The sequence below is a fragment of the Antechinus flavipes genome, chromosome 1, assembly GCF_016432865.1.
Source record: "Antechinus flavipes isolate AdamAnt ecotype Samford, QLD, Australia chromosome 1, AdamAnt_v2, whole genome shotgun sequence".
NCBI lineage: Eukaryota > Metazoa > Chordata > Mammalia > Dasyuromorphia > Dasyuridae > Antechinus > Antechinus flavipes.
Window position 1 is genome coordinate 657,982,398 of NC_067398.1, and position 22,507 is coordinate 658,004,904.

Here is a 22,507-nt window from a genome sequence, read left to right on the forward strand (position 1 = left end):
CTCTTGTCTCCTCACACTCCCTGCTCCCACGGGACTGAGAGGAGGGGAAGACCAAGAATCTAGGAATCTCAGCTTTTCACCATCCCCCGCTCTCATTCTAGCTGTATTGGGAGGGAGGACCCAGGAGTCCCTGCCCCCGAGTCCTCATGATCCCACGCTTTCTGTTACGAGTTACCCACCGAGTGGGTGAAGAGGGGAGTGGGGGTGGGGCGGTGCAGAAGTCCCATTCCTCAGCACCCGATTCCACGTGTCTAGAGAAGGGAGGGGAGTATCCCTAAACCCAAGAGTGCCGGCTCTCCAGCTCCTCACCATCCCCCGTTCTCTGCTCCCCCAGAGCCAAGGGTAAGAGTAGTGGGGGCGGGGAGGAGGTGCCAGATCTCCGCCGGGCGGCGACGACAAGCACAGAAAGCCTGTCTGCTTGCTTGCCTGCCTGCCTGCCAGCCAGCCACCCAGCCTTCCTCCCAACCTTTCTCCTCCTCCGGGTCGCTTTCCCAGCCCCGGGGCAGTTGTCTGGGCTATAACGGAGGGACTCGATTGTTGTGGGAGAGCAGTCATTGCTCCAGCCCCAGCCCGGCCCGGCCCAGCCGGGTACCGGCAAGCTGGGAGAGGGGAAGGGAGAGGGGGAGGGGGAGCCTCTAAGCTCCAGCTGAGCCTGGGCCACCCCCTCTTTTTTCCCTCCCTCCTTCCATCTCCCTCTCCCCTCCCCCGAGGGCCGGGGGGCCGGGCCGGGGCAGGAGCATGAGGCTGGCGGCCACTGGCTCAGGCATTGGGTGGTAGCCACGGTACAGCCATGGCCAGGACCAGTCCGGGCCGCAGCCCCCCTGCCGGGGACCCTGAGCGCCAACAGCGTTGGGGCCTCCTTTTCGACGAGCTGGACAGCAACAAGGATGGCCGCGTGGACATTCATGAGCTACGCCTGGGGCTGGCCCGGCTAGGCGCGAGGACCCCGGACAGCGCCGGCCAGGTATGGATATTTCTGGGGGGGGTGCGCAAGTGGACAAAAGGTCAGTAGCATTCCCAGCCTGGGAGGTCCTATATGTCTACATAGATACACGTAGAACAGGTCCTCTCCCTCCCTCCCTAGCCTAAAATCTCAGTGGTACCAGTCTGCTCCGGCAGCACCTGCTAGAACCGCCTGATGGTGTCCATCCCCAGCCGAAGATCTCCCTGATCGTGCCTAGTTGAACTCAGCACCAGGCAGCGCTTATTAGAATTATCAGGATCTGGAGTCTAGTCCATCTACTTTATTTGGCAGGTCCCTGTAGGTACCTCCCAAAGGTGGGAATACCCTGGTAGTGCCCCAAGTCACCCTGGGCAGTCTTCACTTTGGTACCCATAAATGCTCTCTCTCAAGCAGTACCTTCCCCCGCCTGACATTTCATAGGTCTCTCCTCCTAGTTCCCATCAGAATCTAGAATCTAAATTTGCAGAAGCCCCTTGGGAGACAAGGTCCTCTCCATCGTTGCTCAAGCAGTACCTTCCCCCACCTGACATTTCATAGGTCTCTCCTCCTAGTTCCCATCAGAATCTAGAATCTAAACAATTTGCAGAAGCCCCTTGGGAGACAAGGTCCTCTCCATCGTTGCCCTCTTAAGCCTCTGACGAAATCCAGTAGGTCAGGGGAGAGAAAGCAAAGAATGTAGGAGTGGTAAAGTATGAAAGGGCTTAGTTCAGACAGTTGCAAGGGGGGGGGACCCCCTCACCTCATTATATTAGTGAACCAGAACCCACCAGCACCCACTGAGGGGCAGAGATCTCATCATAGGAGCATTTATTTGGAAGGATTCTTAGAAACATTCTAGTTCAACCTCCTCATTTTACAGGGACCCAAATGGAGGCTCAGAGAAGTTGTATAAGGGTTATCAGTTTTTGAGACCTAGGGACTTGCCCAAGGTCACAGTAGTAAGCAGTTGCCAAGTCGGAATTCGAACTTAGATCTTGACTCCAAATCCAGGACTCTCTTCACCATATTGAACAGCCTTTCCAAACTGGGTCAAATGTGGGGGGTGGGGAATCCTTTAGTGCCATCTAGAGACTGGTCTTCCCTGGGGCATGTAGCTCTTCTCAAGGGCCTCTAGAGACCCTAGAATTTAGCTCTTCCTTTCCTTCTTTCTTCAGTAATCAACAGGCTTCTGTTGGGAGGTGGCTGAACTGGTCCCATCTAACAAAAACACAGCTCCTTGGAGAAACTGTGCCCACTTAGCTTTCCCTTCCTTGAGCCTTTTGGTCATGGGACTTAGTGAGCCTGATGGCTGGAATGTAAACACACAGAGCTGGTTAGAGGTGGGGGGTGGGGGTGGGGTGTTAGCTTGCATGCAGCCAGTGTGTGTGTGTGTGTGTGTGTGTGTGTGTGTGTGTGTGTGTGTGTGTTGCACGTAGGGGTCCAGTCCTATCCTCCGGCTTCCTTCCTGCTTAGGAAAGGCTAAGCAAGGGCAGGATCTCCCAGGGAGTGAATCTCTCACAGCTGGGCTTCCTCCCAGAATAAACTTAGTGAAAAAGGCTAGCTAGAGGCCACACTGCTCCCATCAGGTTGTGCAAGGACTATTATCCCCATTTTGGAAGCCCTGGGAAGTGTTCAAGGCCACTCTGGTAATAATTTGTAGATTCGGAATTCAAACTCGGACCTTTTAACTGGAAATCTTTTCTGTTACAACATAGTGCTCGTCATTTCTGCCCCTCTGAGTCAGTTTCCTCACCTACAACATGACAGTAGTGATGTTTGTATTCTCTACCTATCAAGACAAGCACATTATAGACTCTGAACTCTTAAAGAAGTGAAAATGATTGTTATTTTAGCTCAGACCTGTTTCTGTCTCTGAAACCACCCAGAGAGAGCTGGGGGACTTAAACACCTGGGCTTTGGTCCCCAGGAATTGGGAAAGAGAAGGGCTCCCAAGCAGAATAAGGAGAAGGGTGGTCTGCTGTACCAGCTGATGGCCCAGTTCCCAGTGACGTGCTTCTAGCTCTAGAAAGAACAAGAGATAGTGGGAAAAGCAGAGATTTTGAGTCAGAAAATCAATTTCTAAGCCTACCGTATGCAACCTAGGTGACCTTGGACAAGCCACTTACACATGGTGGACCTCACTATGTGGCTTAGATGTTTCTCATTTTAAAACGATCTGGCTGAATGAAATGATCTCAAAAATCCCTTTCATGTCTAAATTCTCATGATATAAGGACAAGGCAAGAGGGATTCCTGTTTAGAAACCCCATGTTGACTGTTTCCTTCCCCAACAAACTCCATCCTATTTCCTCTCTTAACCCCAGGACATTCTCCAGGAGGGAGACATAGACCAAGATGGGGGCCTGACCCTTGAGGAGTTCACCCGCTACCTGCAAGAACATGAGAGACGGCTGCTGCTCATGTTCCACAGCCTGGACCGGAACCAGGACGGTGCGGTTCCAACTGGGCCAGGCTGGGCTGAGGATTCTAATATAGGGAACCCTCCCCTGCCTCTATGCCCTCCGCCCCAGCCCAAGCTTCAGGGGCGTCATTGGCAGGGAGACAATCCAGGGTGACAGTCCTAGGGGGAGGGAAGAAGGGGGGTGGCTTCTTCCTGGTGACTCACAGACTATTTTGAGAACAGCTCTTAAGGCCCCTCCTTCCCTCCTTTATTCTCTCCCTCCTTTCCCAGAGGTTCCACCTACTTCTTTGCTTCCTTGGATGCCCCAGGCCCCAGTTCCTAGAGCTCATTAAATCCCACATTCCTCTCAGACATGACCCATGGCTCCCCCTCAGTCCTAGACTGGGAGAAGCAATGTGTTGGAATAGAGAACCTAGGGTTTTCCAACAGGTAACTCTAGATTCAGATCTTTTCTCTGCTTTTTCACACTCCTAAGTCCCTTCTCTTGTCTGAGCCTAGTTTCCTCATCTATAAAATGAGGGGATTGGCTTCCAGTGTCCCCTGTGTTAGGACTGTGGTCTTTCTTGGCCACTTGCTTCCTATTCAGTCCCAGCCTCTGGTCTCCTAGGTCCTATCTCCTATCTCCTTGATCCTAAGCCCCTAGAAAAGGAGTCCTTCCTATTTTCTTCTGGGTCTCATCTCTTCCAACTCCTCAGTCCCCACTTTTCCCTTACTCAAGATCAAGTGGATTCAACCCATGGAAACCACTTTCCCCTGTGTTCCTCCCAGGCCACATAGATGCCTCAGAAATCCAGCAGAGCTTCCAAGCCCTGGGCGTTTCCATCTCTTTGCAGCAAGCTGAAAAAATTCTGCACAGGTAAGTGTCCTAGATATCCAGAACCCACATCTACATCCCCACCCCCACCATTCTAAGGCTAAGTTTCTCCTCCCCCCTCCCCCCAATAAACCCTGAATCTATGTTGTCTTTTTTACCGCCACCCTCCTGAACCAAACATCTCTCCCATACATAGCCTGAACCCAGGTGTCTGTCCCCAGACTGAACCTAGATGTCTGCCCATCCCCAAGCACACACACACATACATACATACACACACAACCTAGACCCAAATGTCTACCCAGCAGCCTGAACCCTGGCATCCACCCCCCTCCTCCCAATCCCCAGCCCTCCCTCCCTCCCTCCCTTCCCAGCATGGACCGTGATGGGACAATGACCATTGACTGGCAAGAATGGCGAGACCACTTCCTGCTACAGCCCCTGGAGAACATGGAAGATGTCCTGAAGTTCTGGAAGCACTCAACGGTGCGCTGACTGGAAGAACAAGGCCATGGGGTCTAGTCAAGTAGAAGGAAAGGGTCAAGGTCATACCCTGGAAGGGGAAAATAACACGGCAAATAGGGGGAGGACCAGAAGCTGGAAAGTCAGATGCCCAGTTTCCCAAAGAAAAATAGCATCAAACAGAGCAGGCAGACCTCAGGGAAGGAGCTGTTATGGGTCAGATTTCTCCTTTCCTCTCTCCCCCCACCCATTCCTGAGGCTGCTCAGGCCTTAATCTCCTTAGAGGATTTACCCTGGGCCATGGGAACAGAGTACAGAAGCACCAGGGCTCTCAAGCTTGCAAAACTTCTGGAGAAGTCAAGTGTGTGAGGCCCCCTCCTTAGTTCCCTGCCAGCAAGAGTATCTTCCGAGCAGGATCCCTTACTGGGTCAAGGGACACTGGTGGAGATTTGGCTGGAATTTGATGGTAAAATCTGGTAGGACGCCTTGATTAGGATCTGGCACGCTGAGATCCTCCTGAAGGGCTCAGATGGGATCCAGTCAGGATCCAAGAGACAGATGTTCTGGGAAATTCTCTTCAGTGGGTACGACTCTAAGTAATAGATCCCATGGGAGAGAAGGATCTCCTTACCAGAGTGACCTACTTCAATTCTTCTTCCTCCCCCTGATCAGGTCCTGGACATAGGTGAATGTCTGACAGTGCCAGATGAGTTCTCGGAACAAGAGAAGCTGTCGGGCATGTGGTGGAAACAGCTGGTGGCAGGAGCTGTGGCAGGGGCTGTGTCACGGACGGGCACGGCCCCACTCGACCGACTAAAGGTTTTCATGCAGGTGAAGGTCATCTCTTCCCCTGATAAAACCCATTCTCAGCCAAGGTCACGGAACATCCTTTCTCCCCCTACTCTACTTCCCCAAACAGGAGCCACAGAGGCTTTAGATTTCTTTGCTTCCCCGGTTCCTAGAGCTCATCAAATCCCACATCCCTCAGTCCTGGACCGGGAGAAGTAGTTCCTGAGCCCAGAATCTTTTGGCGAGCCGGGCTGGAAGACTCTACACTTGTCCCTGCCTTCCCCTTGCCAGGTTCACGCTTCTAAGACCAACCAGCTGAATGTCCTAGGCGGGTTGCGGAGTATGGTCAAAGAGGGCGGCGTCCGCTCTCTGTGGCGAGGAAACGGCATCAACGTGCTCAAGATCGCCCCTGAATCCGCCATCAAATTCATGGCGTATGAGCAGGTGGGTACTGATGTGAGCAGGTGCCTGATGGCTGTGAGCCAGTTTGCAGCCGGACTGTGGGGATGCGATTGCTGCACAGAAGCATGTTATAGGCATGAGAAAAGTATGATTGGCATGAGGGAACGGGCATCCGTGCCCTTGCCTGCTGCCCCTTGGCAGGACATTGTCTCTCCAGGAGCTGGGCAGGGAAAGAAAGAGGGAGGGCCCTCCAAAGGGATGGTGGACAGATGCCAGAATCCTGACAATGCCCTGTGAACACCTCAGATCAAGTGGGCGATTCGGGGGCAGCAGGAGACGCTGCGGGTGCAGGAGCGCTTTGTGGCAGGGTCCCTGGCTGGGGCCACGGCCCAAACCATCATCTACCCCATGGAGGTGAGAGAGGCCAGGGAGAGGACTGGGCTTTTCGTAGGGAAGGCCCTGACCGCAAGGCCCGCCGAGCTTGGGAGGTCAGAGCAGCGCTGGGGGAGGTCTGGGCGCCAGCTCCCCTTTGGGAGTCTCGGGCTGTGATTGTTCAAGAGCAACAGCTGCAGCTGGGACTGCTATACAGGCGCTGGGGGGTTGGTCCCGGGGCAGCTGCAGCCCCTGCAGCTATTCTTGGGGATAATTCTGGGGTTATCTGAGAAAGAACCCGTGGCCCGGGTAATTATCGGAAAGGAAGAAGGGGGTGCCTAACTGAGGGAGCTGCCGTCTCAAGTTTGTCTCTCCTAAGATGTAGCTGTCCTGGGGAGCCTGTCTCGGTTATACCTGTCCTAGGGGTATCTACCTGGGGCGGGGGACGTTTATCTCAGGCAGATACTTCCAGGGTACTTGTCATGGGAGTAGCGCCCTCAGGCGCAGATTATAGATTCCCCGTCTCCTTGTTCTGGGGCCTCACTGCAGGTGCTGAAGACGCGGCTGACCCTCCGCCAGACTGGCCAGTACAAAGGGCTGCTAGACTGTGCTCGGCAGATCCTGGAGCAGGAGGGTCCCAGAGCCTTCTACAAGGGCTACCTGCCCAACGTCTTGGGCATTATCCCCTACGCGGGAATCGACCTGGCTGTCTATGAGGTCAGTCGCCCCTCCCCTTCTCTCTGGGGCTAAAATCCTGGATACTGTCCTGGACCTCCCCTCAGCCAAGGACCCCCTGCCTCAATTTATCGTCCAGTAGCACAGGAAGACATAACTCCCAGGGAAAGCCCATCAATTGGGCTGTAAAGGCCTTCTGAGATCCCCAGCTCTGGGTCCTCCTCCTCCAGACCCTGAAGAACAGGTGGCTCCAGCAGGACAGCCACCACTCGGCTGACCCGGGGATCCTCATCCTCTTGGCCTGCGGCACCATCTCCAGTACCTGTGGCCAGATTGCCAGCTATCCCTTGGCTCTGGTCCGAACACGCATGCAAGCTCAGGGTAAGTGGGGCCTGAAGGGAGGGCGGGAGGGAGATTGAGGAGGAAGGACTGAATGGAGGATTCACCCATCCTGGGGTCAGGGTTGACTTCTTACCTCCCAGGGGGCCTGAAAACCTGGGTAATGAGAGCCAGGCTAATCTCTCCGTCACTTTGCAAGGTGGAAGGAGGGGGCAGGAGGAAGTCAATAGGTTCCTGGTTCTCCTGGAGGTGCATTGATCCTGACTGTGGAATATCATTCTGGGCCCTCCATTCTCCTTTCCCCACATGAGTGCTTCTGGTGCCCGAGAGCCAACAGGGGAGGTAGTGTGTCAAGACAAAAATCCCTAGAACCTCTGGGGCTCCACAAGGTAGCTTGGGCAGGGCTAGAGGGAAGAGGGCTCTCCTAACTGCTTGTTCTATTTCCAGACTCTGTAACAGCTGGTGTTTGAGGGTTGTCTGTGGGTTTATTTTCACTGTTGTTTGTGGGGTTTGGATTTGGGGGTTATCCATGTATTTCTAGCTTCAGGCTTCTTAGTTTTTTGAGAACAGTTATCAAGGGTTTGTATTTTTAGAATATCTGCTTGTGAATACACTTAGTGGTACACCATCCTGAGGCTTCCTTTTCTCAGGGCAACACCTCCTCCCCATTTCCAACTTTTCCATGTAGGCACAACTAATGGAGAATTATGGAGGGCCAAAGAGGAGCCTGACAGCTCCTGGGAGTCTCTGAGGCCTCTTGCTGGGGTACCTTCTCCCTGGGCCTAGCTGCTGCTCTGGGTCTGTCAGGGCCTGATTTGAGTCTGCCCTCCTCCATCTAAGGCTGGAGCATGTACGCCACTTTCCCCGTCCCCCAGTCCAGAGTCCGGCCCCAAGGGGGTCAGGGAAGGGTTGGACCTGAGCCTCTGGGCCCAATCTGACCGCTGCTCCTGCGCTGCCTCTCCCAGCTTCCGTCGAGGGTGCCCCACAGCTCACCATGCTGGGTCTCTTCCGCCACATCCTTTCCCGAGAGGGGGTGTGGGGCCTGTATCGAGGCATCGCCCCCAACTTCATGAAAGTGATTCCAGCTGTCAGCATCTCCTATGTCGTCTATGAGAACATGAAACAAGCCCTAGGGGTTACCACCAGGTGAGGGGCTGGGGGTTCCCCCCCTTCCCCTCCCTGCTGGGTCCTGTCCCTTTCCCTCGGATCCTGGTGATAAGACCAACCCCCTGTGCCAGATTTCTCGGCTGCTCCTGGAGCCTGCAACCAACTGATCTACCCCACCTGGTCACTGACACTGGATCACCAGAGGAACCTGCCCCAGGATCTGCTCTGCATGGCATTGGCACTGGATTCCCAACCTCTGGTGGAGGTGGGGATGGCGGTGGCCCTTCACCCCTATGCCCCCTCCCTCCCCACTGCACTGACGTGAGAACCATCTGGTCTCTTCCCCATCCCCCTGTACTGCAGCTCCCCTGGGCCCCCCGTGGCAGTGCAAATTCCCTGGATCCCTCCTCCGTGTCCCCCCATGATAGTGACACTGTTCTGCTCCAGCCCTGACTACCCCGTCACCCCAGACAGCTCAGCCTAACCCATCTGTGGGGGAACGCGGGGTCAGGGAGGCACACTGGCTAAGCCCAGCCAGAGGGAGGGTTCCCCGTGGCCTTAGGCAGAGACCCTCCAGGACCCCACAGCTGAGGACGAACCTTCTACTTTCTTTCCCCCTTCTCCCATTCCTCAGCTTAGGTAAGAGACAAGTTTGAATAAGGCTGAAAAGGGACCCAGGACAGGGTTAGGACCTCTTGCGGAGCCATACTGAGGTCCATGCCCCTCCCTCCAGCATCCTCCAAACACACATTCCAATTGTGCAGGAAGAAATAAAGAGAAAGAAAGAAGTCTTAAAAATCACCCCACCCAGGTCTATTTTTCTACTGGGGTAAAGAACAGCTATTCTCCCAACACACACACACATTCCACACCCTTCCCCAACCTCCAGGGAATCTCTGTATATACTGCATTTTATAGCTGGATTCTGAGGCTGGGGATGGAGGAGAGATCTGAGAATTAAGGTATTAAAAGGTCTCCTTCTCTCTCAGAAAGCAGAGAATCTAGTCCCTGTGGAGAGCAGTATCCAGAGGTCCCTCTTCCCCTCTCATGCTCCCTCCCCACTCAGTCTCTCTGCCTGTGTGTGCACCTTTTCAAAGGGAAACAAATGAATACATTTTTCTAAGTCCCCAAAGCCAGTCTGTTGTGGTGTCTTTATTTGGGGGGGAGAGGAAGACGGTTCAAGGGGACTTCGGCTCTGTACAAAACTTACCATGCCTGGAGCAAAATTGGAGCTGGGATTTATTGTGCCAGAAGCAACATCACGGGCAGGGAGGAGATTTGACAGGAGAAGATTGGCTCCTGACTCAGGTACAGTTGATGTGGAGAAACAGTCTTTCCCAGAGAGCCTCGTACAGGCCCCTGCGGCACATTCTCATTCCTCAAGGCCAGAGCCCTTCTTCCGGAGGAGGCTCTCGTGGGCGATGGCAGCCTCCCTCCTCCCCCTGCCCCAGACTGGGACCGTTAAGCCAGCAGATAGACTAAAGCTCAGGATCGTGAGCTTGGAGGATCCCCGACAAGCAGAACCCACCCTCTCCCTGGATATTGGTATCCCAAGCCCCAGGCATCTGGCCCTAACTGTTCTCTCCTGGACATAGATAAAAAAATCAGAGAGCTTCCTGTGTCTGCCTTTGAGAAACCCAAGGACGGGAGGAAGGACGGAGCAGAAATAAGGAAATGCCATAAAATACCAGGACTCAAATTGTGCTAGATAGTGCAGTCATGGACCCCAAACTAGGAGTCAGAGACCCAAAGAACTTCAAAGACCATGTTTCTTCAAAGATGGGGACTAAAGGTTAGAGACAGAAAATAATACTCTTTTTTTCTCCCGAGGTAATTGGGATTAAGTGACTTGCCCAGGGTCACACAACTAGGAAGTGTTAAGTGTCTGAAGTGGGATTTGAACTCAGGTCCTCCACTGCACCACCTAGCTGCCCCTGAAACGAATATTCTTGGAAGCTTAAACCCAGGCCTGATTTCACAGCTAGTATTTTTTAACTTCTCTAGGAGATTAGATCTGGTTTAAATTCCAGTTTATACCTCCTAGTTGAGTAATATCAGAAAAGCTCTTTACCCTCACCTGTAAAATAAAGGGGTTGATTGAAACCAGAGGACCTTGGGCCTTTGGACAGATTTCAAAGAATTCATTCAATTAGATTTTTAAAAAGTATTTTGATAATTATTTTAATATAACCAGTTTCTGTTGTAATTTTATATTTCATTTATGCATTTAAAAACCTGATTCTGAGAAGGGGTCCTTAGACTTCATTAGACTGATAGCCGAGGTGGGGCGGAGAAGGAAGTGTTCTAGGACATATACAAAAAGGCAAAGTCCCTTTCCAAGTGACTAGAAGTTAGTGCTATCTTATTGCACAAGTGGAACTGAGCTTTGGGTCAGGAAATACAAGCTCAAGTTCAAATTTTCATTTGACTTCTCCTGTATAAACCTGAGCAAATCACTTAATCTCCCCTAAGCATCAGTTTCCTCTTCTGTAAAATGGGGATAATGATACCTAGAGCCCTTCCTCTTAGGGTTACATGAGGAAAGCACTTCGTAAATCTTAAAGCACCAAACTTGAACTATTATTAACAGTGTATTTTAAAAGGATGTTTAAAATAATGTTTATAATCACCTGGGCTGGCCCAAGAGGCTTATAAAATTTTAATGATGACATAATTTATTGATAGGATTATTAAATATTATTAATAAAAATAATACAGTGAAGTTGGACTGACCTTTTTCTAAGGGCCTTCCTGCCTCAAACATTCTATGATCCTGCAGCTTTAGGAAATCTCACTCCCCCAAGTTAGATGTCATTCCAATCCCCAAGGTAACAGAATTCAGTGACTTCACCAATGATTCTGTGACATCATGGCTACTCCCCGAGGGAGGGCCAGGGTTTCAAGGGGTTCCTCCCTCCAAGCGGGAGAGAGCCAGAGTCCTGCAAGGAAACCCACTGTCCGAAGTCTCTCCCACCCACCCCCACCCCCGGCTACCATGGAGCCCCATGATAGGAATCCCATCTCTTACGTCCAGAGCTTTGGGCCCCATCCCTACCACCACCAGGAGAAACAGCAGGTGAACTCAGAGGGCCAAGTCCGGACAAGGGATCTCCAAGGTCCCCATTCCCGGGATGGGGGCAGAGGGCAAAGGTCACATCGCCCATACTGTTGCTGTAGACCTCTTTGGGGAACAAGCAGCATCCAGCTGCCTGGCTAGGTTCCATGGGGGAAGGAAGGGACTTAAGGGAGAGCCCAGAGCATGGGAGGGGGGGTGCCGCAGGGGCCAGGCCAGGGCTTTACATCTCAATCCAAAAATGCATCTTAGAAGGGGCAGTCATTGAGGGGATAACCAGTCAGGGTGCTCTCATTAGAATGGGGGGGGGGTCTGTGGATCGGGTTATTGAGCTGCTTTGTGGGGACCCTGGGACTTGACCTGGCCAGGTACTGGACACCGGTGAACAGCTGATGGTCCCGGTAGAAGTGTTGCGGGAAACCAACCAAGCAGCCTGGTGGAAATTCCTGGTCTCGGGGGCTGTGGCTGGGGCTGTGTCGCGCACTGGGACAGCCCCACTGGACAGGGCTAAAGTCTTCATGCAGGTGGGGACCAGTCTAGGGCAAGGCTGGGGACGGGGATGGGGGCCGGAGAGGGTCGGGGATGGGAATGGCGATGAAGGGCCGCCTGGAGAATGGGGGACGGGCCAGCTCAGAGCACAGGGATGGGGACATCCTCTCCCTGTGTGTCCAGGTCTACGCCTCCAAAACAAACATCATGAATTTGCTGGGGGGGATGCGGAGCATGATCCAAGAAGGTGGAATCGGCTCCCTGTGGCGGGGAAATGGCATCAACGTGCTCAAGATCGCACCTGAGTACGCCATCAAGTTCTCCGTCTTTGAGCAGGTGGGGGGACAGGCTGAGGCTCTTCCCACATACCTCTCCGAGACCTGGGCTGCCCCTGGCCTAGGCCCTCACTCTTGCACAGACCTGCACTACACACTCGCCTGTTCTAGAGCCCAGATCTGCACCTGATCCAGGTTCTGACCTTCACTCTCAACCTTATTTTTATCCTAACTCATCTTGTTTCTGACTCAGTGTGTGCTCTGAACCTCATCCTACAGCCCTCTCTTTCTCCCAGCCCCCCCAGGTGCCCACTCTCTTTATCATCCCAATAGGACACGTCCTAGCTCTTTTCCACCTTTCTGCCCTTTCTTCTGTCCAGCTCTGAGGGTCTGGGAGGTCAGAAAAAGAATTTGGGGGAGGGGACTCTGGGAAGGAATTGGGAGAGGGCTTCGAGTTATAGGACTAGTGGATCTTCCCTTACCCCCGCTTCCCTGTCACCTCCTCACTTCCCACAGTGTAAGAATTCCTTCTGCAACCAGGACAACCCCCAGCCCTTTCATGAAAGAATCCTGGCTAGCTCCCTGGCAGCGGCCATCTCCCAGACTCTCATCAACCCCATGGAGGTGAGCGCCTAATCCATGGTTGCCTCAATCAGGCAGGATGGGACTGACTGGGACAGAATGCCTGGGAGCCATTCCCCCAGAGTCCCTCCAACCAGGCCATTCCCTCTGGGGCTTTGCATGACAAGGCTGGGGGCAGGATGTCCAATTCCTTCTGAGTCCCTTGTCCAAGCCCTCCTGTTCCCCAAGGACATCCTCCAGGCCCAGGCCTCCTAGAATCATAAGATTTAGGGCTAGAAGAAACTTTAGAAACCATCCAGTACAACTTGACTATTTTACAGATGAGGAAACTGAGGGCCAGCAAGATGAAGGGACTTGCTCTAAATCACACGGCTAGTAAGTAGCAGAGAATGGATTCGAATCCAGATCCTCTGACTCCAACTCCAGGTACTGAAGACCCGGCTGATGCTCCGGCGGACGGGCCAGTACAACGGGCTCCTGGATTGTGCGTGCCAGATCCTAGGGCGTGAGGGAGCCCGAGCCTTCTATCGGGGTTACTTGCCCAACATGCTGGGCATTGTGCCCTATGCCTGCACCGACTTGGCCATCTATGAGGTCAGGGACTCCGGGGCATGGGCTGCCCTGAGTCTCCCAGTGATGGGATAGAGGAGCACTGAGGGAGCGGGTCTCAGTGAGGGGATGGGGACTCACTGAGAGCAAGGGGAAGGGCTAGAAAGGAGAAGGGTCCCCAAGGAGGCACATTATTGGCCTAAACCAGCCCCTTCCAATTTTTCCCCTCCTTATAGGCACTCAAGTGGGTCTGGCTCTACTTAGGGTTCCACTCCAACAATCCCAGCGGGATGGTCAGCCTGTTGTCCATCACTTTGTCCAGCACTTGTGGCCAGATGGCCAGCTACCCCCTGACCCTGGTGCGGACAAGGATGCAGGCCCAAGGTAAGACACTTCCTAGTCTGATTTCTATCTCCCTGTTATTAAAATTCCCGCTTTTTCCAAATTCCAATGGGCACCAGGAGTTGTAGAAAGGGACCTGAGATCCCTCCAGTATCAGAAGGAAGCTGGGAGTGCAGGATAACAGAAGTGTGGAAGGGATAGCTAGAAGCCCATTGGAAGTAGGTCATAGAGAAGACACATGTGAGGGAGGAGATTAGATTTCCCTTATTTCTCTCCTGCTGTGATTTTCCACCTCTTGGGGCCCTGAAAATCAAATCCCATTTTCACTTGGGTGGGGGACAGAAAGGGACCCCTGAGGGCCCATGACTTCTTGTCCTGATATGGATCCTACCCCTTCCCTATCCTTCACAGACACTGTGGAGGGCTCAAATCCCACCATGCGAGGTGTCTTTGGAAAGATCCTAGCCCAGCAGGGCATGCCCGGCCTGTACCGGGGGGTGACTCCCACCCTCCTGAAAGTGCTGCCAGCAGTGGGCATCAGCTGCGTGGTGTATGAAGCCATGAAGAGTGCTCTGGGGGTGGCTAAGTAGCCTTCCCCCTTGTCCGAAGGGCTAGAGGGCCAGAGATCCCCAGCAGAAGCTGGCTAAAGGTTCAGGGCCCCCCATCCAGGGAGCCTGGCAGGCTTGGGCCAAGGAGACGCTAGGCACAGAAGGCCGGCCCAGAGCCCTTTCCAATGCTCTTAGCCCCAGGGTGGGAAAGGCAGGGAGGACTCTAGAGTGGGACCCATTTTTCAAATCTTCTCTGGGGGCCAGATGGGGTTTCCCCAGGCCCAGCTTCAGGTTTGGGGAAGACAGTGAAAGTGGTGATAAAGGAATAAAGTCATCTATTGTGTGTCATCTGTGTGTACAGGTGGAATGTGGGGGGTGGACCAAGTTTACATGAAACGTAGGACAACAGTTGGTGATCCAAGACAGCTGTCTGGACCTCTGTGTTGTGGGGCTGGGGGGAATGGAAGCCCGAAAGGCCTGGGAGTGTAGGAAGACAACTCCGGCTCAGAACAGTTGGACTACAAAGAATTTGGGAGTATACTCTTGGGAATTGCCCTGGATCTTTACCATCTTTTGCCATTTGCTTTTTATGACCAATATCACAGAATCATGAAATTAAGGTTAGAATGGGACCTCAGTGACCATCTAATCTGACCCATATCCAAAAGAAAACCCCACTATAGCATACCTGATCATCCAGTCCCTGCCTGAACACCACCGGGGAGTAAGAACTCGGCCTTTCCTGCAGCAGTCCCTTCCAACTTTGGTTTGTCTCCTTGCTAGGAAGTTTTTCCTGACAACTGGCCTAAATCTAGCTGCTTTGCAACTCATGTACATTACACCCAGTTTGGCTCTCTAGGGCCAGATAGAACAACCATAATCCTACCCCTAGATGTGACAATCCATTATGTACTTCAGGATAACTCATGTCTCCCCTTTTCACTTTTCCCCCCAAGCATCCTCAGTTCCTTCAACTAATCATATGTCAAAGATTCAAGGCCCTTTACCATTTAGGTTATACTTCTCTGGAAGCACTGCAACCAACTGATAAATGTCCTTAAAAGATGTTGCCCAGAGCTGGACACAATACTGATAAAAACAGAATATGGTAGGACTATTACCTCTCTTTTCCTAAAAGATATGCCCCTCCATTTAGCCTAAAGATGAAATCAACTTTTTTTGTTGACATATCACAATATTTGAGCTTTTAGTTCATTAAGACCTTTGATTCTATTTCTTTGTTGTTTCATACATCCCCAATCTTATACTTGTAAAGTTGAAGCAGGATAGGAGAAGCAAGTGCAAGACACTTTTATTCCTATGAAATTTCATCTTAATAAATTCAGCTCAACGCTTGTGCCTGTCAAAATACTTTTGGATCCTATTATCTAGTGTGTTAATTCTCCCAGTTTTGTATCATTTGCAAATTTGATGAGCATACTACCAATTTTTTTAAGCAAAATCATTGATAAAAATGATTAACCAGAAATAGGGCCAAGCACAGAGTCCTAGGATTCTCCACTGGAAACCTTTGCCACATTGATATTGAGCCATGAAAAATTAATTATTCGATGAGTATGGACATCCAATCAGATCTAAGTCTTTCTGATTGTAGAAATATCTAATCCACATCTCTAACTTTAAGAATAGTATGAGTAACTTTATTTTTTTTTTAAAGCCACTAAGATAAAGGTAACTTAACACTTTAGTATTTTACTCATCTAGTAATCCTGTCCAAAAAAAAAAAAAAAAAAAAAGGAAGTGAGGCTTTTCTGGCATAAACTCTGCTTGATGAAGCCAGACTGGCTTTTTTGAAATCAATTTCTATTTCTAGATGCTTACCAACTATATCTCCGTTCTAGAACTTTGCCATGTAGTTTTTCAGAGAGAGTTTCTCTTTTTAAATCAGGACATCTATTCTTTAATCTTTAGTACCTTCCCTCTTTTCCACCATTTTTCAAATATTATTTAGTCTCAATAATCAAAATGTCCATTTTTTCGGGCACTAGAAAGGTAATTCATCTAGGCTAGGTGACTTGAATTCATTTAATTCATTCTTTTACTCCCTGGAATCAAAGCCTATATTGCTATCTCCTTATCTTGATTTCAACTCCCTATTAGTCATTTTTGTTCTGTTATTTCATCACATAATTGTGTGCAAGAAAATAAAATAAGCAGCTCTTTGTCTCTTATTTGACTATTTGTCTAAATTTGTCTAAATTACCATCAAACTACTCACCCCCCAAACAAAGATCTATCCTCTTTTTTATCTTTTTCTCCTAACATAGCTAGAAAACAAAATCTTGGTAGATAACTTGATATAGTGCTGGGTCTGGAATCAGGAATTCCAGCCTCAAATATTTGCTTGCAGGGCATGTCACTTAAACAAACTCTGTCTAGTTTCCTCAACTGTAAAATAGAAATAAAAATAGCGCCTATCTCATAGAGTTGTTGTGAGAATCAAATGAGGATATTTGTTTAAAAGTGCTTAGCAGTGCCTAGCACATAGTAGGTGCTATATAAATGCTCTTTTTAGGACTCTTTAGCTTTCCTTATCAGCTTCAGTTCCCTCTGAGCTTTAATATTCACAATGCCATTTTCATAGTTCTATGTCATGTTGTTCTAATCACTTTTTGTTACTGGGCCTTGTTTCTGTCTCTTGTATACATCTTTTAAAAATCTAAGTTTGTTATTCAACCATTATGTAGAGTAATTTAGAACTCATTCCAAAGGCCTATAAAAACCATGCACACTCTTTGACTTAGCAATACTATTACTAGATCTGTATCCCAAAAGAAATAAAAAAAAGAACATATGTACAAAAATATTTATAGCAGTGGTAAAGAATTAGAAATTGAGGGGATACCCATAAACTGGGGAATAGCTGAACAAGTTGTGGTATATGATTGTGATGGAATACTGGTATGCCATAAGAAACAATGAACTCTCAAAAAAACCTGAAAAGACATATGAATTGATACAAAGTGAAAGTGATGCACAAAGTGACACAAAGTGAAGAAGCAGAAATATTGTACACAATAACAGCAATATTGTGTAAGACGATAAACTATGAATAATTTAGCTATTCCCAACATATGATCCAAGACAACTCTGAAAGAAGTCTGATGAAAAAATGTTAACCATTCCCAGAGAAAGAACTGAAGGAATCTAAATGCAGATCAAAATATATTTTTATACTTTTATTTTTATTGGAGTTTTTTTTTTTTGGGGGGGGGTATCCACTTTGTTTGTTTTGTTTTGTTTTTACAATATGACCAACAAGGAAATATATTTTGCATAACTACACATGGATAATCTATATCAAATTGCTTGCCTTCTCAATGAGGGGGGTGGATAGAGAGGAAGAGAATTTGGAACTCAAAAATTTTAAAAACAAATGTTGAAAATTGTTTTTAACAGGTAATTGTGGAAAATACTAAATACTAAATAATAAAAAATCTGAAGTTGGAGAATTCCTTTAGTCTCTTCATGAATGTTCTTATATTGACCCAGTTTAAGATTAATATATTGAGTCATGGGCTGTTTGCAACTGGGATATGCCCCTAGATTTAAACAAGCAGAGATATGTGGAAATTGATGGAAAGAACCAAAGCTAGGAGAGGGGCTATCTACAGACACATTGACTTGGGTCCCTAGAAGAGAAGCTTGTGCTCCTGTGAAATTCCTCCCAGGGAAACATGTGGTCGCATGAGAGAAGGGACTCCACTGGTCCCAGAGATATTAAGAGAATGTGGGAGAACAGAAATTCCTAGGTCAAGCCAGAAACTAAAGGAGCCAGAGGCAGTAGCAGTGGACTAAAGGTATCAGAGTGATGGAACAGTTCCTATGCAATGAAATTCCAAGAGCAGATGTACAGAGAAGAAAGGGTAGTTCTGGACAAAGCAGGAGCCAGCACTTCAGTGTAATAAGAACCAGAGCTACATAGAAGAGGAAACCGAGTTCTTACATCCACTAGTATTGTTACTATGTGGACTATGCATGTCTAAAGGGAAAGGAATTGATTGACTCCCTATTTTCCTTTTCAGTGGAACCTCCATGTAGTATAGAATTGAATGTCCTAAAATTCCTAGGGGGAAATTAAAGCCTATAAGAAAGAAGAATAATTAGGTTTAGATACAAATCCTTTCTACTTTCCCTTTTTAAATAAAGCCTGTCCTGTATGTAATATATTGTTAGCTTGAGTACTTACATGGGAAATGAGAGGACATTTTCTTTTTTGCTTTTTATATAGGCACCTACAAGTAAGCCAAATTCCTATGTTCCCAGAGGAAATTCTGGGTGAAGGTACTAGTTAAAAAGAGTATTTATTACATGTTAAAATAAAACCTAGTCTAGGTAAAAAAAAATCAGTGATATGGTTCTGAATTATGGTTTAGAAGTTTAAAAAATCAACTCTACAAGTATTAGGTGGAGAGGCACAGTTAGAAAGTAGCAATTCATTGAGAAGGATCTGAGGATTTCAATGGACTATGACTCAATATGAGTGGGCACTGTGATGTCCACAAGAAAACTAGTAATAAAGCTGTATTAAGATTGACAAAGTGTCTCAACATAAATAAATATCCTCCCAGGAGGATATTTGAATGTTCTTGATGAATTCAAGTCCCCCAGATCAATAGTGTGGGAAGGAAAGGGACTAGCAGTACCAGATTCAAACTGTATTACAAACAGCAATCATCCAGAAAATGTGGAAGTTGTTTAAAAAAAAAAAATAGTACAATCAGTGGAACAGATTGTGGTACAAGTGATGCTACAGGTTGGACTATAAGAATTTTGAAGTGAATAGTAGGTACTCAGTATGAGCTTATTCTCTTCCCTTTTAAATGCTACATTTTAGGAAGCTGTAGATTGATAAATTGTAATCTTAGGGTCTTAAGATGATGTTAGGTGAGTCAATGAAAGGAAGAGTTAGGAGAGATGAGAGATTTTCATATATAAAGGAGATGATCAGTTTAAAAGTTTATCTTCTTTTAGAAATATGTCCATATAGAAACTTCCTATATGGACATGACCATAAACGTCTCAAGAGGACAGAGAACTTATGATTAGAGTTCCGAAACTCAACCTTCTCTTGATGAATTAGCTATCACCCTTTGGCCCTTCTTAGGGCATGAGGTTTAGCAACTGAGATTATCCATAAGATGATATGGTAGGTTAAGACGCAAAAGGATGACATCTTAATGGAGGAGTTATCCCTTTGCAAGAGCCTTTAACAGTAAGCTATTTACCCTCTTCTCTCCCTTTTCCCTTGTATCTTTCTTCCAAGAGTAGGTCTCCCTTCCCTCTCTCTGTCCCCAAGCAGTTAATGGTAATTCTAGGGAGAAGCATCTAGCAGATAGAGGTTTGTGCTTATTCAGAAAATCAGAAAGGAATGCCTAAGAATGGACTTTTCTAACCCAAAATAAAGCACCAACAAGAACAGTCATGAAGTATCAAAAGGTCTTATGGAAGTAATGGCAGAAGCTTTCATGTGATTATCCCTATGGCCTGAGAAAGAGAAATCTTAGACAATGTTCTTGAACTCCAATCTCTTGTGTAGAAAAATATAGGGAGGAGTTATTTCCTTGGCCATATGACACCAGAATCTAGTTTTCTAGCTGGAGATTTTTTGGAGTACATTGTGACAAACCCAAGTCCAAGAGTTCTGAACAGCATATTTCCTGGAGGGGAAAAGAGAACCATCATATGTTTGCTGCATCTGGAAATCAGTAAGGAACAGAAAACCATGATGTAGTTAGAAAGAGATTCCAAGTCATCTTCCACTATTACAATAAATTATCCATACAATAATGAAGATCTGATTGAGATAAATTGCCTGATTAGTAGCCCCAAACTATGTTTGTCTTCTACTGATAGTCTGAATCACAAAGAGCACTCTATAGATTTGGGAAGGACATTTCTAGCATAGCTAATGTAGGAAATTGTTTTTACTTGATTGAGTGTATTTGTACAATGGAAAACCTGGGACTTATCAAAATGTTGGAATGTTGCCCCTGCTGGAAGTCCCAAATTTAGTTATTTCTTGGGGGAACTATTGTAATTGCTTTATATATTTATCTATTTATGTGCTTCTAATAGTGCTTTCTTTTCCCTTGTATCTTTCTTCCAGGAGGTCTCCCTTCCCTCTCTCTGTCTCCAAGCAGTTAATGGTAAATCTGTCAGGACATTTTCTGCATTCTGCAAGATTACCTATTCTATGTTTGGTGAAAATGTATTAACTTGAGTACTTTATGGAAAAATGGAGGCCCCATTTATGCACATCAGTAGAAACTGTACTTGTGAAAATATTTGAAGACTTTCCAGAGTAAATTATAGGTGGGAGCACAAGAGGGAAAAGAGAAAATGAATCTTTAGAGGTCAGCCCTTATGAGCCCTGGTACTGGGGCCATGTGTTATACAATTATTTGAAGGATTGACACATGGAGAAGGAATTCTGTTTTGTTCTCAGAAAGCAGAATTAGGAGCAATGGGTGAATGTGACAAAATGACATATATATATTTATCATTGTTATGCTAAAAGACATTTTAACATTTAGCTCTATCATAGAATAATGAGGAGCCTCAGGATGTAATGGTTGCAAGTAATTGGAAAATGAGTAGATAGTCATCAATTTGGAAATGGCTGAATAAGTTATGGTATAGGAATGTAATGGAATATTACTGTTTTAGAAGAAATGATGAGCAGGTTTATTTCAGAAAAGCCTGAAAAGACTTACATGAACTGATACTGAGTGAAATGAGCAGAATTAGAACATTGCACACAGTAACACCAAGATTATGTGATGATCAACTGTGATGGACTTGGCTTTTCTCAGCAATACCTTGATTCAAGACAATTGCAATAGATTTGGGAAGAAAAGTGCCATCTGCATTCAGAGAGAAAATAATAGAGACTGAATGGTCCTTTTTGTTTATTTGTTTTTTCTTTTTCATGATTTTTCCCTTTTGTTCTGATTTTTCTCTCACAAAATAACTAATATGAAAATATGTTTAAAATGATTGTACATATATAATCTATAGCAGATTGTTTTCTGTCTTAGGGAGGGAAGGAGGTAAAAGAAGGAGGGGGAAAAGTTTGGAACTCAAAGTCTTACAAAAATAAATGTTGAAAACTATCTTTACATGTAAGTGGAAAAATAAAATTCTATTGAATTTTTAAAAAATCCAATCATATGCCATAACATGTTCAGTCATTCCCCAACTGAAAGGCATCCCTTCAATTTCAATTCTTTGTCAATCACAAAAAAAGGAAAAAGCTGCTATAAATATATTTGTACATATAAGTCCTTTTTTCTTGTTTTTTAAATCTTTCTGAGATACAGACCTAATAGTAGTATGCTGGATCAAAGTATGTATATTATTTTATAGCACTTTGAGCATAGCTTTTTTTTTTTTTTAATAGCTTTTTATTTACAAGTTATATGCATGGGTAATTTTACAGCACTGACAATTGCCAAACCTTTTGTTTCAATTTTTACCCTCTTTCCCCCCACCCCCTCCCCTAGATGGCAGGGTGACCAGTAGATGTTAAATATGTTAAAGTATAAATTAAATACAAAATAAGTATACATGACCAAACCGTTATTTGCTGTACAAAAAGAATCAGACTCTGAAATATTGTACAATTAGCCTCTGAAGGAAATCCAAAATGCAGGCAGGCAAAAATATAGGGATTGGGAATTCAATGTAATGGTTCTTAGTCATCTCCCAGCTTTCGCTGGGTATAGCTGGTTCAGTTCATTACTGCTCCATTGAAATTGATTTGGTTCATCTCATTGCTGAAGCTGGCCATCAGAATTGATCATCATATAGTATTATTGTTGAAGTATATAATGATCTCCTGGTCCTGCTCGTTTCACTCAACATCAGTTCGTATAAGTCTCTTCAGGCTGTTCTGAAATCATCCTGTTGGTCATTTTTTACAGAACAATAATATTCCATAACATTCATATACCACAATTTATTCAGCCATTCTCCAACTGATGGGCATCTTCTCAGTTTCCAGTTTCTAGCCACTACAAAAAGGACTGCCACAAACATTTGTGCACATACAGGTCCCTTTCCCTTCTTTATGATCTCTTTGGGATATAAGCCCAGTAGTAACACTGTTGAGCATAGTTTCAAACTGTTCTTCAGAATGGTTGGATTAGTTCTTAGTTCACAATTCTACCAACAGTGCATTAGTGTATCTATTTTCCTATATCCTCTCTAACATTTGTCATTTTCCTTTTTTGTCACATTACCCAATCTGATGAATGAGATGGTACCTCACATTGGTTATCATCTTCATTTCTCTAATGATT

General features: G+C 47.1%; 2 protein-coding genes across 8 annotated transcripts; both read left to right on the forward strand.

The window, feature by feature from the left end:
* The first annotated feature begins 202 nt into the window (after nt 1–202).
* SLC25A23 (solute carrier family 25 member 23) lies at nt 203–9,457 on the forward strand. Of its 6 annotated transcripts, none has more exons than XR_007949545.1 (11): nt 203–964; nt 3,268–3,394; nt 4,134–4,221; nt 4,488–4,665; nt 5,314–5,472; nt 5,722–5,874; nt 6,139–6,246; nt 6,754–6,921; nt 7,110–7,260; nt 7,418–7,560; nt 8,184–8,282. XR_007949545.1 is itself a non-coding variant. In XM_051971750.1 (11 exons), the coding sequence occupies exons 1-11, from the start codon at nt 791–793 to the stop codon at nt 8,776–8,778; spliced, it is 1,809 nt and encodes a 602-aa protein (XP_051827710.1). In that variant the 5' UTR covers nt 257–790; the 3' UTR covers nt 8,779–9,457. The 6 variants fall into 6 exon arrangements, 5 of the variants coding, with proteins under 5 accessions (XP_051827713.1, XP_051827710.1, XP_051827712.1 ...); XM_051971750.1 differs by lacking the exon at nt 7,418–7,560 and adding an exon at nt 8,457–9,457 and having other exon boundaries at nt 257–964; nt 8,184–8,364; XM_051971751.1 differs by lacking the exon at nt 7,418–7,560 and adding an exon at nt 8,457–9,457 and having other exon boundaries at nt 260–964; nt 4,554–4,665; nt 8,184–8,364.
* A 1,592-nt stretch (nt 9,458–11,049) lies between these two features.
* Nucleotides 11,050–14,510, forward strand: SLC25A41 (solute carrier family 25 member 41). Of its 2 annotated transcripts, XM_051971757.1 has the most exons (7): nt 11,052–11,401; nt 11,767–11,922; nt 12,071–12,223; nt 12,679–12,786; nt 13,171–13,338; nt 13,530–13,677; nt 14,047–14,510. In XM_051971757.1, the coding sequence occupies exons 1-7, from the start codon at nt 11,195–11,197 to the stop codon at nt 14,223–14,225; spliced, it is 1,119 nt and encodes a 372-aa protein (XP_051827717.1). In that variant the 5' UTR covers nt 11,052–11,194; the 3' UTR covers nt 14,226–14,510. The 2 variants fall into 2 exon arrangements, with proteins under 2 accessions (XP_051827718.1, XP_051827717.1); XM_051971758.1 differs by lacking the exon at nt 12,679–12,786 and having other exon boundaries at nt 11,050–11,401.
* The last annotated feature ends 7,997 nt before the right edge of the window (nt 14,511–22,507 follow it).

Coding starts and splice junctions, on each gene's coding strand:
- SLC25A23 (XM_051971750.1), top strand. CDS start 791: ATGGCCAGGACCAGTCCGGGCCGCAGCCCCCCTGCCGGGGACCCTGAG. Junction 965..3,267: donor CCCCGGACAGCGCCGGCCAG/GTATGGATATTT, acceptor TCTTAACCCCAG/GACATTCTCCAGGAGGGAGA. Junction 5,875..6,138: donor AATTCATGGCGTATGAGCAG/GTGGGTACTGAT, acceptor TGAACACCTCAG/ATCAAGTGGGCGATTCGGGG.
- SLC25A41 (XM_051971757.1), top strand. CDS start 11,195: ATGGCTACTCCCCGAGGGAGGGCCAGGGTTTCAAGGGGTTCCTCCCTC. Junction 12,787..13,170: donor CTCTCATCAACCCCATGGAG/GTGAGCGCCTAA, acceptor CTCCAACTCCAG/GTACTGAAGACCCGGCTGAT. Junction 13,339..13,529: donor CCGACTTGGCCATCTATGAG/GTCAGGGACTCC, acceptor CCCTCCTTATAG/GCACTCAAGTGGGTCTGGCT.